Source organism: Salmo salar, chromosome 11 (assembly GCF_965601325.2).
Source record: "Salmo salar chromosome 11, fSalSal1, whole genome shotgun sequence".
Classification (NCBI taxonomy): domain Eukaryota; kingdom Metazoa; phylum Chordata; class Actinopteri; order Salmoniformes; family Salmonidae; genus Salmo; species Salmo salar.
Genome location: NC_138301.1, coordinates 41424519 through 41439611, shown reverse-complemented (window position 1 = coordinate 41439611; position 15093 = coordinate 41424519). Strand labels below are relative to the sequence as shown.

The following is a 15093-nucleotide window of genomic DNA, read 5'->3' as shown; positions in this document are numbered from 1 at the left end:
TAGTAGTGCACATCTAGCATACTACTAGGGTACATTTAGCATACTACTAGTGCACATCTAGCATACTACTAGGGTACATCTAGTATACTACTAGTGCACATCTAGTATACTACTAGTGCACATCTAGCATACTACTAGGGTACGTTTAGCATACTACTAGTGCACGTCTATCATACTGCTAGTACACGTCTAGCATACTGCTAGTGCACGTCTAGCATACTGCTAGTGCACGTCTAGCATACTGCTAGGGCACCACTAGCATACTACTAGGGCACATCTAGCATACTACTAGTGCACATCTAGCATACTACTAGTGCACATCTAGCATACTACTAGTGCACATTTGGCATACTTCTAGGGCACATCTAGCATACTACTAGGGCACATCTAGCATATTACTAGGGCACCACTAGCATATGATTAAAGTGCTGTGAGGTGCATGTTGCTATTAAAATTCATACCGTTCTTTGAACGGTGCTTGTGTGCGCGCGTGCGTTTCTGTCTGCGTGTAATTGAGGGCCTTAAGCCTCATCCGCTCATTGAAGGTGGCACAGCAGGCCAGCACGCCGCCAATCACCGTGACGATACCCCCCCTGCCAGGATCCGGGTGTAGGCAGACATAGCGTAGGAGAGTACAGCAGACTGATCGACACTCCAGTCAGCCTCTATAGTAACCTGAAGCCCTAATTAGTTAAAGCCCGTTGTGAGACCTCATCCACGACTCCACATGACTATTGCCTGCCATTGGTGGATACTGGGTCACATGCTCATCCTCAAGTAAAAAAGACAGTCATACTGTAGCCATATCCAACCCCTGTTTAAATGATGGATAGTGTATGTGTGGCTTGTGCAGATGGAACTGTTTACAGCTTGCCAAGTTTGTTTACAACCTCACAGTCAATTAGTAGATAGCATGTTTTTATTTTCTCTCCCAACCAGAGAGCTTTCTACAGGGGCTTCCGCAGTACGAGGTCGTTCACCCCTACCGAGTGGACGCCAAAGGTCACTTCCTGTCCAACTTTGTGTCCCACCGCGTCAGCCGGGTACAGCGGCGGGAAACCCAGGGGGAACCAGGAAACCCTACACGGGTGTTCTACCAGTTGCAGCACGGTGGCCACAATCTGCACTTCAACCTCACCCTCAACCCACACCTACTGGCTCCTGGCTTCCTGACTGAGAGGAGGTACGGTGGCCTGGAGGGGGCCAAAATACGCAGCCATGGCCCCTCGCTGTGTCACTTTATCGGGGACGTGTGGGACCGGGCGACTATGAAGGGGAGGGCGGCTATAAGCACTTGTGACGGCCTGGTGAGTGTGAGAGAGAGACCATCACTGATAACCTACTGAGCCCATCACTGCTAAGCTACTGAGACCATCACTGCTAACCTACTGAGACCATCACTGCTAACCTACTGAGACCGTCACTGATAACCTACTGAGACCATCACTGATAACCTACTTAGACCATCACTGATAACCTACTGAGACCATCACTGATAACCTACTGAGACCATCACTGCTAACCTACTGAGACCATCACTGCTAACCTACTGAGACCATCACTGCTAACCTACTGAGACCGTCACTGATAACCTACTGAGACCGTCACTGATAACCTACTGAGACCATCACTGCTAACCTACTGAGACCATCACTGCTAACCTACTGAGACCATCACTGCTAACCTACTGAGACCATCACTGCTAACCTACTGAGACCATCACTGATAACCTACTGAGACCATCACTGATAACCTACTGAGACCGTCACTGCTAACCTACTGAGACGTCACTGCTAACCTACTGAGACCGTCACTGCTAACCTACTGAGACCGTCACTGCTAACCTACTGAGACCGTCACTGCTAACCTACTGAGACCGTCACTGCTAACCTACTGAGACCGTCACTGCTAACCTACTGAGACCGTCACTGCTAACCTACTGAGACCGTCACTGCTAACCTACTGAGACCATCACTGCTAACCTACTGAGACCATCACTGCTAACCTACTGAGACCATCACTGCTAACCTACTGAGACCGTCACTGCTAACCTACTGAGACCGTCACTGATAACCTACTGAGACCATCACTGATAACCTTCTGAGACCGTCACTGCTAACCTACTGAGACCGTCACTGATAACCTACTGAGACCATCACTGCTAACCTACTGAGACCGTCACTGATAACCCACTGAGACCATCACTGCTAACCTACTGAGACCATCACTGCTAACCTACTGAGATATCTGTTTTTCCTTTCACATCCTAAAGGGTCATGCAAAACTTTTAACTTCTAGAACTTCTCTGTCCCTAGGGTAACAAGTCAAAGTAGAAACACAATTGACCAAAAACATAATGTTGATCGATGCCAATGACTGGTCCTAGCCCGTTTTTGTTTTCCGCTTTGTTTCTGTGCATGAGACTGGATGAAAGTGTTTGCTAAATGGCATATATTATTATCATTATACAAAATCAAAGAAGATTTATTACATTTTTAGGTGAAATTGAAAATGAGGATTCATTAGAGGTGTGTTTAATTCCTCTAACTCTGACAAAAAGATGCTAATGCTTTACAATAAGCAGTAAGTACTACTGTATAATGTCGTATGCCACACTGGCTTCAACATAGTTTCAATATTTAAACGCATGTCTGAACAGATGATGTTTAAGTATTTATTTGTATTTTTTTTATAGTTGTGTCTGAAGTCATTACGTGCTGTTGGCCTCATTCCTGCTCTGTTAGTGTAGTTATATTCTTAGATTGCACCATCCATGGAAAAACCACTGACTGGTTGGTGAAAGGACCTGTGAGCTGTGCTTGAGAGGATGTGTTTGATACATCACAAGTGTTAGAGCGCCTTTCATCTAAAATCAGGCTGGATGTCATCGATGACATGTGGGTGTGCAGAACATCATCATGCATCCATGAACAGATCAAGCGATGGAGCCCGTGTTGTGTTTATGCATGATCAATTTACATCTCATTGTCTTATCTATCCACTAGTAGGTCACTCAAACTGAATCATAAAGCATGTGTTCACTGTCACATCTGTGACCGCTGTCCACATGCCACCTCTCCTCTGTGACCGCTGTCCACATGCCACCTCTCCTCTGTGACCACTGTCCACATGCCACCTTTCCTCTGTGACCGCTGTCCACGTGCCACCTCTCCTCTGTGACCGCTGTCCACATTCTATCTCTCCTCTGTGACCGCTGTCCACATTCTACCTCTCCTCTGTGACCGCTGTCCACATTCTACCTCTCCTCTGTGACCGCTGTCCACATTCTACCTCTCCTCTGTGACAGCTGTCCACATGCTGCCTCTCCTCTGTGACCGCTGTCCACATTCTACCTCTCCTCTGTGACTGCTGTCCACATTCTACCTCTCTTCTTTGTTCACTGTCACATCCCATCTATCCTCTGTGACTGCTGTCCATGTCCCATCTCTACTTTGTTACTGCTGTCCACGTCCCTTCTCTCCTCTGTCACGATGGGACGTGCTATAGCCATCTGTTGTTACCTTAGTTCACAGAAAAAAAGTATTTACTTAAATGTTTCCAGCTGATCTTGCTGTAATAAATGTTTCACAATGCCAGAGTCACATTACACGCTTTAGGACATTTCTGATGAAAATGCAGTAGGAAACCACGAGCCCTATCCAACAATATCATACTGTTACATTATTACTGTATTCCTTTCTCCCTACATGCCCTATCCAACAATATCATACTGTTACATTATTACTGTATTCCTTTCTCCCTACAAGCCCTATCCAACAATATCATACTGTTACATTACTGTATTCCTTTCTCCCTTTCTAATAATATATCTCTCCATGTCTGCCTTTTTTCCATTTGTTATAGAAATTCTAACTTTTGCATCTGAACATAAAAATGTGTGTTACTTCTAAGTTTAAGTGACTGTAAACGCTTGTTTTCTCCACAATGAGGGACTTTCCTAAATATGGCCAATGGGGAAACTTTCTCAGAGTATCCTCTTAAATGTCCGTGTTCTTGAACAGTCAACTTCTAGTTGAATCCAATGTATATACTGTATATTGAATCTGTCCTTTTAAACTCTTTGAACCTGGAGGAGGGAGACTTACTGGACTGGACACGTTGTTTCTTTAAAATGATAGCAGTTGGATATATTGAGGAGAGATCGACGGGCTCCAGACCCACAGCGTATCATTTGGCACAACGCCACATCTCGCTCTAAGTTCCACAGCTACGGCTGAGCCAGAAACCCAGAGGCCAGAATGCTGGGTTGAAGACTGTCATAAATCTAAATCATTGTTGCGGAGCATTTGCGATTTAGCCATTACAGTTATGACTCAATTTCAGTTGATGCGTTTTCTCTCATATGTCCTTGTTTTGCTCCCAAATGGAAAGGAAAATAATCGCATGATAAATCCCAAGATAACTGGCGTTTATGTAATACTGTGACCTAATGGCACATTTTCATGAAGCTGATTGCATTTATTTCTCTCTGAAGCAATTTTGACCCATCTCCCACCCAGTAGAATGTGGTAACTCTATTCTTCCCATATCAAAGCAGTTGTGATCCCTTGTTCTCCCAGTAGAATGTGCTAACTGTATTCGTCCCATATCAAAGCAGTTGTGATCCCCTGTTCTCCCAGTAGAATGTGCTAACAGTGTTCTTCCCATATCAAAGCAGTTGTGATCCCTTGTTCTCCCAGTAGAATGTGCTAACAGTGTTCTTCCCATATCAAAGCAGTTGTGATCCCTTGTTCTCCCAGTAGAATGTGCTAACTCTATTCTTCCCATATCAAAGCAGTTGTGATCCCTTGTTCTCCCAGTAGAATGTGCTAACTCTATTCTTCCCATATCAAAGCAGCTGTGATCCCTTGTTCTCCCAGTAGAATGTGCTAACTCTATTCTTCCCATATCAAAGCAGTTGTGATCCCTTGTTCTCCCAGTAGAATGTGCTAACAGTGTTCTTCCCATATCAAAGCAGTTGTGATCCCTTGTTCTCCCAGTAGAATGTGCTAACAGTGTTCTTCCCATATCAAAGCAGTTGTGATCCCTTGTTCTCCCAGTAGAATGTGCTAACAGTGTTCTTCCCATATCAAAGCAGTTGTGATCCCTTGTTCTCCCAGTAGAATGTGCTAACAGTGTTCTTCCCATATCAAAGCAGTTGTGATCCCTTGTGCTCCCAGTAGAATGTGCTAACAGTGTTCTTCCCATATCAAAGCAGCTGTGATCCCTTGTTCTCCCAGTAGAATGTGGTAACTCTATTCTTCCCATATCAAAGCAGTTGTGATCCCTTGTTCTCCAGTAGAATATGCTAACTCTATTCTTCCCATATCAAAGCAGCTGTGATCCCTTGTTCTCCCAGTAGAATGTGTTTACTGTGTTATTCCCCTCTTTCTACCCAAAGAATGTGCTTGCTTAGGACTGTATTTTTAGTATTAATAAAGCATTTCTGACCAACTTTCTCCCTGTACAATAACATCACTATATTTCTCATATATAATACATTTGGACCTCGTTTTCACCCCATAGAATGTCCTTGCTTAGGACTATTTAAAAACTAAATAATAATAAAGCAATTCTGACAGCCTTTCTCCCTGTACAATATGATCACTCTATTTTTCTCATAACAAAAGCTATACTGACCTCCCTCCCTCTGTAGACAGGGCTGTTCAAGCTGTCCCAGGAGGACTTCTTTATCCGGCCATTGGAGCGGTCTAGTGATGAGTCGACGGCACCACAAGTCCACATTATCTACAAGCGCCACACCTCCCCCACCCAAAGCCAGTTGGTACAGCCCATCTCTGGAGACCATACCACCAACGGTACCTGTGGGGTCAAAGGTGAAGCCTCCCGTCGTGACCTGGCATCACACACTCCAATATAGAGGCCTTAGAGGATGGGGCTGTTCCAATACTTTAAAGATGCACCTTTCCTTCCCTTCCTTGAACTAATCACCAATCTCACAAGGTCGGATTGGACAAAACAAGGATCCCACTTCTGACAACAACTGATTTTACATGTCAGGTCCAACCTAACCCATCCAGATGGTGCCAGATCAGTCATGCTTCATGGAAGGGAGGATGCATTTTCTAAGTATTCAAACAGGGCCGATGCACTGAGAGATCCCTATCCCAACCTGGATCTATCACACAAACACACACACACACACACACACACACACACACACACACACACTGAATACCACTCTCTAGGGGTGGAGGAAGACGGCCTAGGAACAGTTGGGCTGGTAATGGGGCCTGTTTGAAATACCAGGAGCCTTAATTAAGCCCTGAAACACATTGCAGGATGAAATATCCGAGAGGCAGTATTATGCAGGAGAGATATGTAAATATGCCATTAGGAATTCATTGCAGGCCCCGGGACTTGAACTATTTTGAAAATAACTCTTTCGAACTCACTTAAACGTGCACTTCACTGGAGTCTTGGTTGACTTCACCCACAGGGAATAGGTCAAGAGAATTGTTGGAATAATCTGCAGATGGCTGGGGATGGTAGAGAGAACGAGGAAAGATCATCTGGCTTACCAGGCATTTTAGGAGGGAAATAAAACCGCTTCCACCAGACTTTAAACTTCTGTCTCAAGCATGCATTAAATCCCCACTTCCTCTCTCACAGGGTTAAGCCTGCGTAATCATTTAAATTCCCTCAAGACATTTAGAAAAGACTAAAGTGGCTCTGTTGTCCTCTCAATAGAGGACGTTTCTTTATAGAGTACATGTTATGTTCAACACAATGCATCAGTGTGTACAGTATAGGGTTCTAACGCTGTTGCCACACAGCCGACTTTTCATACATATGATGTACAGTTTTGGATAAATACACTTTTGACTATAATTGGTGTAATTGACCTGATCAAACACATAACATGTTTTACATAAACATCCCTTACGAAGTAACGAAGTTCAAACCAATCAAGGATAACACAAAAAAAGTCTGACTTATTCCATGGTATTTTTAAACACAATACTAAAGCTACAACTCTACAACCACAATATTTGTCACGGCTCCGTCCTCAGATCCCGCTGCGGCGTTGGAGCGTGTGGAGAGGCAACGGGAGCGCTGGGAGAGACGCCAGCCGAGGAAGAGGAGGATACGCCAGCGTTCCATCAGCAGGGAGAAGTGGGTGGAAACGCTGGTGGTGGCCGATTCCAAGATGGTGGAGTACCACGGCACCAAGGGCGTGGAGAGCTACGTACTGGCTGTCATGAACATCGTAAGTGTCTGCTAGCTGTCTGGACTGGCTGTCATGAACATCGTAAGTGTCTGCTAGCTGTCTGTACTGACTGTCATGAACATCGTAAGTGTCTGCTAGCCGTCTGGACTGACTGTCATGAACATCGTAAGTGTCTGCTAGCCGTCTGTACTGACTGTCATGAACATCGTAAGTGTCTGCTAGCCGTCTGTACTGACTGTCATGAACATCGTAAGTGTCTGCTAGCTGTCTGTACTGACTGTCATGAACATCGTAAGTGTCTGCTAGCCGTCTGTACTGACTGTCATGAACATCGTAAGTGTCTGCTAGCTGTCTGTACTGACTGTCATGAACATCGTAAGTGTCTGCTAGCCGTCTGTACTGACTGTCATGAACATCGTAAGTGTCTGCTAGCTGTCTGTACTGACAGTCATGAACATCGTAAGTGTCTGCTAGCTGTCTGTACTGACTGTCATGAACATCGTAAGTGTCTGCTAGCCGTCTGTACTGACTGTCATGAACATCGTAAGTGTCTGCTAGCTGTCTGTACTGACTGTCATGAACATCGTAAGTGTCTGCTAGCCGTCTGTACTGACTGTCATGAACATCGTAAGTGTCTGCTAGCTGTCTGTACTGACTGTCATGAACATCGTAAGTGTCTGCTAGCCGTCTGGACTGACTGTCATGAACATCGTAAGTGTCTGCTAGCTGTCTGTACTGACTGTCATGAACATCGTAAGTGTCTGCTAGCTGTCTGGACTGACTGTCATGAACATCGTAAGTGTCTGCTAGCCGTCTGTACTGACTGTCATGAACATCGTAAGTGTCTGCTAGCTGTCTGTACTGACTGTCATGAACATCGTAAGTGTCTGCTAGCCGTCTGGACTGACTGTCATGAACATCGTAAGTGTCTGCTAGCTGTCTGTACTGACTGTCATGAACATCGTAAGTGTCTGCTAGCCCTCTGTCTCACTGGGTTTTCTTTTGGTAGGGTGTCAGAAACACCAAAGTTGTGGGTTTGATTCCAACTATTACCAAATATGGGCTAGTATGCTGGGTGTCAGCTGGGAGTAGCCTTTGGTCGGCTGAAATGCCCTTTTTCTATTTCCAGTGCAAACTTCTTGACCCTACTCTAAATCCGTCCCAGGGAACTAGGTGTCAAATAACTTGATTTACACATTAGCTTCTTTGCTTAGGTAGGCTGCAGCCTTGACAGTAATTATGTTGTCACTGTATGTAGGCGATGTTATGTAACATCCATGTCAACAACATCATCAAAAACATCCCATCTTGGCTGGCTCAATACCTATGCTAGATGCTTCCATGTGTTCCACCCTCATCTCTGTTCTGGTAGCATTGTAACATCATGATTTTGATTTATCACTCCTTCCCCATGTCCTGTAGCCCTCATCCCTCTTTTATCGCTCCTTCCCCATGTCCTGTAGCCCTCATCCCTCTCTTTTATCACTCCTTCCCCATGTCCTGTAGCCCTCATCCCTCTCTTTATCACTCCTTCCCCATGTCCTGTAGCCCTCATCCCTCTCTTTTATCACTCCTTCCCCATGTCCTGTAGCCCTCATCCCTCTTTTATCACTCCTTCCCCATGTCCTGTAGCCCTCATCCCTCTCTTTTATCACTCCTTCCCCATGTCCTGTAGCCCTCATCCCTCTCTTTTATCACTCCTTCCCCATGTCCTGTAGCCCTCATCCCTCTCTTTTATCACTCCTTCCCCATGTCCTGTAGCCCTCATCCCTCTCTTTTATCACTCCTTCCCCATGTCCTGTAGCCCTCATCCCTCTCTTTTATCACTCCTTCCCCATGTCCTGTAGCCCTCATCCCTCTCTTTTATCACTCTTTCCCCATGTCCTGTAGCCCTCATCCCTCTCTTTTATCACTCCTTCCCCATGTCCTGTAGCCCTCATCCCTCTCTTTTATCACTCCTTCCCCATGTCCTGTAGCCCTCATCCCTCTCTTTTATCACTCTTTCCCCATGTCCTGTAGCCCTCATCCCTCTCTTTTATCGCTCCTTCCCCATGTCCTGTAGCCCTCATCCCTCTCTTTTATCACTCCTTCCCCATGTCCTGTAGCCCTCATCCCTCTCTTTTATCACTCCTTCCCCATGTCCTGTAGCCCTCATCCCTCTTTTATCACTCCTTCCCCATGTCCTGTAGCCCTCATCCCTCTCTTTTATCGCTCCTTCCCCATGTCCTGTAGCCCTCATCCCTCTCTTTTATCACTCCTTCCCCATGTCCTGTAGCCCTCATCCCTCTCTTTTATCACTCCTTCCCCATGTCCTGTAGCCCTCATCCCTCTCTTTTATCACTCCTTCCCCATGTCCTGTAGCCCTCATCCCTCTCTTTTATCACTCCTTCCCCATGTCCTGTAGCCCTCATCCCTCTCTTTTATCACTCCTTCCCCATGTCCTGTAGCCCTCATCCCTCTCTTTTATCACTCCTTCCCCATGTCCTGTAGCCCTCATCCCTCTTTTATCACTCCTTCCCCATGTCCTGTAGCCCTCATCCCTCTCTTTTATCGCTCCTTCCCCATGTCCTGTAGCCCTCATCCCTCTTTTATCACTCCTTCCCCATGTCCTGTAGCCCTCATCCCTCTCTTTTGTATATATCTTTTTTCCTGTCTCTCTTTTTCCAAATGACTACAACTTCCTGTGCACTGACCCTTGTGTTTTTAGCACTTCCTGGACGGAGGCCAGACCAAGTCATCTGACCTCATCCTCGCTCTATTGCCGTTGAGCGCATTAGGAAACTTTTTTCCAAAACACAGTAACTGTTGGGTCCGGCTGCAGCTGTAAAGGAGGGCTAGCACAGGACGGTGTATCAGGAAAGGGGATTTCAATAACAGAGCGCTCCCCTGGCTTCACCGGATCAAGTGGACAATAAGAAGAAGAGGAAACATTATCCTCCACATCCTCTCAGGTGTCTTGTTTTCAGCCCTGCAAACCTCTGCTTTGAACTCCACAGCCTCCTGTTATTGTGTCAAGGGAGACTGTAGCAATCGTACAGTGAGTGAAGCGCACTTCCACGGCAACAGAATTACACTGAGACTCCGATTTTTCTCTTTTAAAATAAATACCAAACAAAAAACATGCTGCACAACTACTTTTAACAATTTCCACTGAACATTTTACAAAAACACATTGCCAGTCCTTGTGCTTAGAGTTCTATGGTTTGTTAAACTTTGAAATCAATCGTTTTTGTTTGGTATACATTTTAAAGTGAAAAATCTGAGTCTCCTAATTCTGTTACCATGGAATTGCCCTGAAGCAAAACAAACAGAGATGTCATCATCTTCCTCGGGAGATGCAGGAGCTTTCCATTGTCTAAGTGTGTTGACTAGACTAGTGTGAGGACGGCCATGTTGAAACTCATTAAAAGGGTGAAGAAAGATGGTCTTTCAACAGCTCTCGCTTGATTTTGTCCATCTGTCTTCTGTGGGATGCTGTCTTCAAACTACATTGACATGCAGGATGACCGAGTATTTAAATATTCCCAAAAATGATAATAGTGTTTTGGGTGAAATGAAATGCAGCTAGTGTGAGAGCAATGTGTCTCGATGATGATCTAAACTACGACTCTTTTTATTCTCGGCATTACAACGACAGATAAATTGGCGGTGTGCAGTTTCACTTCAAAACGCCTTTGATGTTGGGAACAGTTTGGACCGTACCTAGTGTGATAGACCAGTTGGTTCAGTCGGGTACACGGCAGCAGGCACAATGCCTATTTGAGTTCCACTACAGTGCTATTTGTTCAGCTATGCTTTTCATCTCTTTTATACTGAAGGCTTTCCCTGCTTTTGGCAGTGGAGCAAGTACTGGGACTCGGGGACAAATAGCATTTATGATGAAAGAGTCCCTTCATACATTGTGCTGGTGATATGCTGTCTGCAATGTCACTATGACGAAGCCCTGCCTGCAGAGTTAGCGCTGTGTGGAATGCTTTGTACACCAACAAGGGACGGTCATGGATTCCAATGTGACCAATGTCAGGATCATTTAAAAAAAAACTTTCACACAAAGTCAAAGTAAACATTAAAAAAAATGTACGTTCTTATTGTTTCCACGGAGGGGATCCCGATGTGACCAATGTCAGGGGAATTTTTTCAAATCATTGAAACTAAGTTCATAATATCAGCTCAAATGTCCCAAGTCATATTATTCAATACCCACATAAGGTTGCGGTTTGGTATGGCTTTGTAAATTTCACTGGACCAACTTTTGGTCCTAAATCAGACGAAGTAGGCCTATAATTTGATACGTTTGACCACCACTGTAAGTTTTGGTAATGACTCATTTTCTCAAGCGTGAAATCCAAAAGCTTTGGTCCGTGACCACAATGAATCACTCTGACCAATGATGACGCAATGGAGAAGGTAAATATTACTCCGTGTTGTTGTGAACAGATCAGAACACATCCAAACACATTAAAAACCTTTATATAGAGCACACATCTATGTTGTAAAGGACATACTAAGGTGTTATACACTGCTTTATATCAGGGCTGTTCCTGGAGAGATACTGTCCTGTAGGTTTTCACTCCAACCCTAATCTAGCACACCTGATTCTGATGATTAGCTGAATCCGGTTAGTTACAACTGGGATTGGAGTGAAAACCCAAAGGACGGTAGCTCTCCAAGAACAGTGTTGGAGGGAAAACCCACAGGACGGTAGCTCTCCAAGAACAGTGTTGGAGGGAAAACCCACAGGACGGTAGCTCTCCAGGAACAGGGTTGGAGCATAAACCTACAGGAGGGTAGCTCTCCAAGAACAGTGTTGGAGGGAAAACCCACAGGACGGTAGCTCTCCAGGAACAGGGTTGGAGTGAGAACCTACAGGAGGGTAGCTCTCCAAGAACAGTGTTGGAGTGAAAACCTACAGGAGGGTAGATCTCCAGGAACAGGGTTGGAGTGAAAACCTACAGGAGGGTAGCTCTCCAGGAACAGGGTTGGCTAGCCCTGCTTTATGTCTATGTCATTACAATGTGTGGCGCTTGTTCAAGGTTCATCAGTTCCTATGCTGCAGTGTGAGACTTCACACCGCCATACTAGATAGGTCTAGCTTTGACAGCTACAAGTGGTTGTCTATCAACGGCTTCAAGAGTAACCACACAATTCAGTAGATGGATTACTTCAAGACAAGCAGTCCTTAACGCGTCTGTTTTGAACGTCTGCTTCTTTCCGTCAGATAGGTCCGCTATTTTATCACACTCCAAGTCAGAACAGGAAAGGTGTCAGCATTGGGTCCTTGACTTCTAAACATAACGAGGACTAAGTAACCCTGGAAGAGTTAGAGCTGATTAAACCAGTCTTAAAGTATAAGTAACCCTGGAAGAGTTAGAGCTGATTAAACCAGTCTTAAAGTATAAGTAACCCTGGAAGAGTTAGAGCTGATTAAACCATTCTTAAAGTATAAGTAACCCTGGAAGAGTTAGACCTGATTAAACCGGTCTTAACGTATAAGTAACCCTGGAAGAGTTAGGGCTGATTTAAACCGGTCTTAACGTATAAGTAACCCTGGAAGAGTTAGAGCTGATTAAACCAGTCTTAAAGTATAAGTAATCCTGAAAGAGTTAGGGCTGATTTAAACCGGTCTTAACGTATAAGTAACCCTGGAAGAGTTAGAGCTGATTAAACCAGTCTTAAAGTATAAGTATCCCTGGAAGAGTTAGGGCTGATTTAAACCGGTCTTAACGTATAAGTAACCCTGGAAGAGTTAGAGCTGATTAAACCAGTCTTAACGTATAAGTAACCCTGGAAGAGTTAGAGCTGATTAAACCAGTCTTAAAGTATAAGTAATCCTGAAAGAGTTAGGGCTGATTTAAACCGGTCTTAACGTATAAGTAACCCTGGAAGAGTTAGAGCTGATTAAACCAGTCTTAAAGTATAAGTATCCCTGGAAGAGTTAGAGCTGATTAAACCAGTCTTAAAGTATAAGTAACCCTGGAAGAGTTAGAGCTGATTAAACCAGTCTTAAAGTATAAGTAACCCTGGAAGAGTTAGGGCTGATTTAAACCGGTCTTAACGTATAAGTAACCCTGGAAGAGTTAGAGCTGATTAAACCATTCTTAAAGTATAAGTAACCCTGGAAGAGTTAGGGCTGATTAAACCGGTCTTAACGTATAAGTAACCCTGGAAGAGTTAGAGCTGATTAAACCGGTCTTAACGTATAAGTAACCCTGGAAGAGTTAGGGCTGATTTAAACCGGTCTTAACGTATAAGTAACCCTGGAAGAGTTAGAGCTGATTAAACCAGTCTTAAAGTATAAGTAATCCTGAAAGAGTTAGGGCTGATTAAACCAGTCTTAAAGTATAAGTAACCCTGGAAGAGTTAGGGCTGATTTAAACCGGTCTTAACGTATAAGTAACCCTGGAAGAGTTAGAGCTGATTAAACCAGTCTTAAAGTATAAGTAATCCTGAAAGAGTTAGGGCTGATTTAAACCGGTCTTAACGTATAAGTAACCCTGGAAGAGTTAGAGCTGATTAAACCAGTCTTAAAGTATAAGTAACCCTGGAAGAGTTAGAGCTGATTAAACCAGTCTTAAAGTATAAGTAACCCTGGAAGAGTTAGAGCTGATTAAACCGGTCTTAACGTATAAGTAACCCTGGAAGAGTTAGGGCTGATTTAAACCGGTCTTAACGTATAAGTAACCCTGGAAGAGTTAGAGCTGATTAAACCAGTCTAAATACATTTCCCAGCACTTGGCTCAAACACATTATTAGTCTGCTGCCGTATGCCTCCCTCCTCCTGGAGAAGGGAAACAGTTGTTAGTGAAAATGAGCTCTCGCTTTCTATTTAACCAGGCACCCTAGCACCCGTTCAGTGAGCCTCCTGAGCCCCTACTTAACGTAGGACTAGAAACATAAAGCCAGCGTGTGTGTATTACAATGGGACCTGAAAATTGAGGTGTGTGTGTGTGTGTGTGTGTGTGTGTGTGTGTGTGTGTGTGTGTGTGTGTGTGTGTGTGTGTGTGTGTGTGTGTGTGTGTGTGTGTGTGTGTGTGTGTGTGTGTGTGTGTGGGGCGGCTGCCTCCAAGATGTTGCTAATCAGCTCGGGTGAAAGCTGCTGCTGCTACTGCTGTGGTTGTTTGTTGTTACCAGAGAATCAAAGGAACCCTTAATTCACTACAACAGCTTGAGAGATAAGAGGGAGCAAGGGATGGATGAAAGGAATGAGGAGAGGGAGGGAAGGAGTGTGTGTATAGAGCTTTTCCAAATACCTAAAGGAAAGAAGTATTGTACCCTCCTGAAAGGGGTAAATGTGTAATTCAAATAACCTGGCCATCTGTCTCCTAAACCTGAACTGGAAAGATGGAAAATGTTAATACTGTAATCTGCAGAAGTGAGACCTGTGGATGTTGTTTTCTGCATCACATTGTTGCTTTGGAGAAATGTGAGCCGGGAACAGAAAGTTGACCGAAGTTATCAATCATTCTTTTGTGTTTCTGAAGGGATTTTCCAGACAGACTCATGTATAACTAATCATCACTGTCTGCTTTGCCTTGCCAGTGTAGTAGGAAACATTCCTCAGTAGACAAGACAGTCCTTTATTTACAAGACTGTGATATACCTCATATGAACTGTAGACCACACGTGGTCTCAATGACCAACATAATGGTAATGGATTGCCTATTTGTTGTGAAGGAAAACCTTTTGGCCCAACCCACTGAGTCTAAATCATGTCCATTCTGTTTCAGGTGTCAGGGTTGTTTCGTGATGCCAGCATTGGAAACCCCATCAACATCGTAGTGGTTCGTCTGATCCTGCTGGAGAAGGAAGAGGTAAGAGAACCACAGCTCAGGCCTGCACGTTACAAAACACTGTTAGCAAACCACTGTCATCGGAGCTCCGTTTTAAAGACAGATTTACTG

General features: G+C 44.5%; 1 protein-coding gene across 1 annotated transcript in view; it reads left to right on the top strand.

Annotated features, from left to right (window-relative positions):
* Positions 1 to 15093, top strand: part of LOC106562791 (A disintegrin and metalloproteinase with thrombospondin motifs 7) — a 158760-nt gene that overhangs the window by 4674 nt on the left and 138993 nt on the right. The window contains exons 2-5 of the mRNA XM_082957946.1: positions 940 to 1307; positions 5657 to 5837; positions 7035 to 7231; positions 14920 to 15003. Coding sequence (XP_082814072.1) covers positions 940 to 1307; positions 5657 to 5837; positions 7035 to 7231; positions 14920 to 15003 — 830 coding nt within the window. The remainder of the gene's footprint in view (positions 1 to 939; positions 1308 to 5656; positions 5838 to 7034; positions 7232 to 14919; positions 15004 to 15093) is intronic.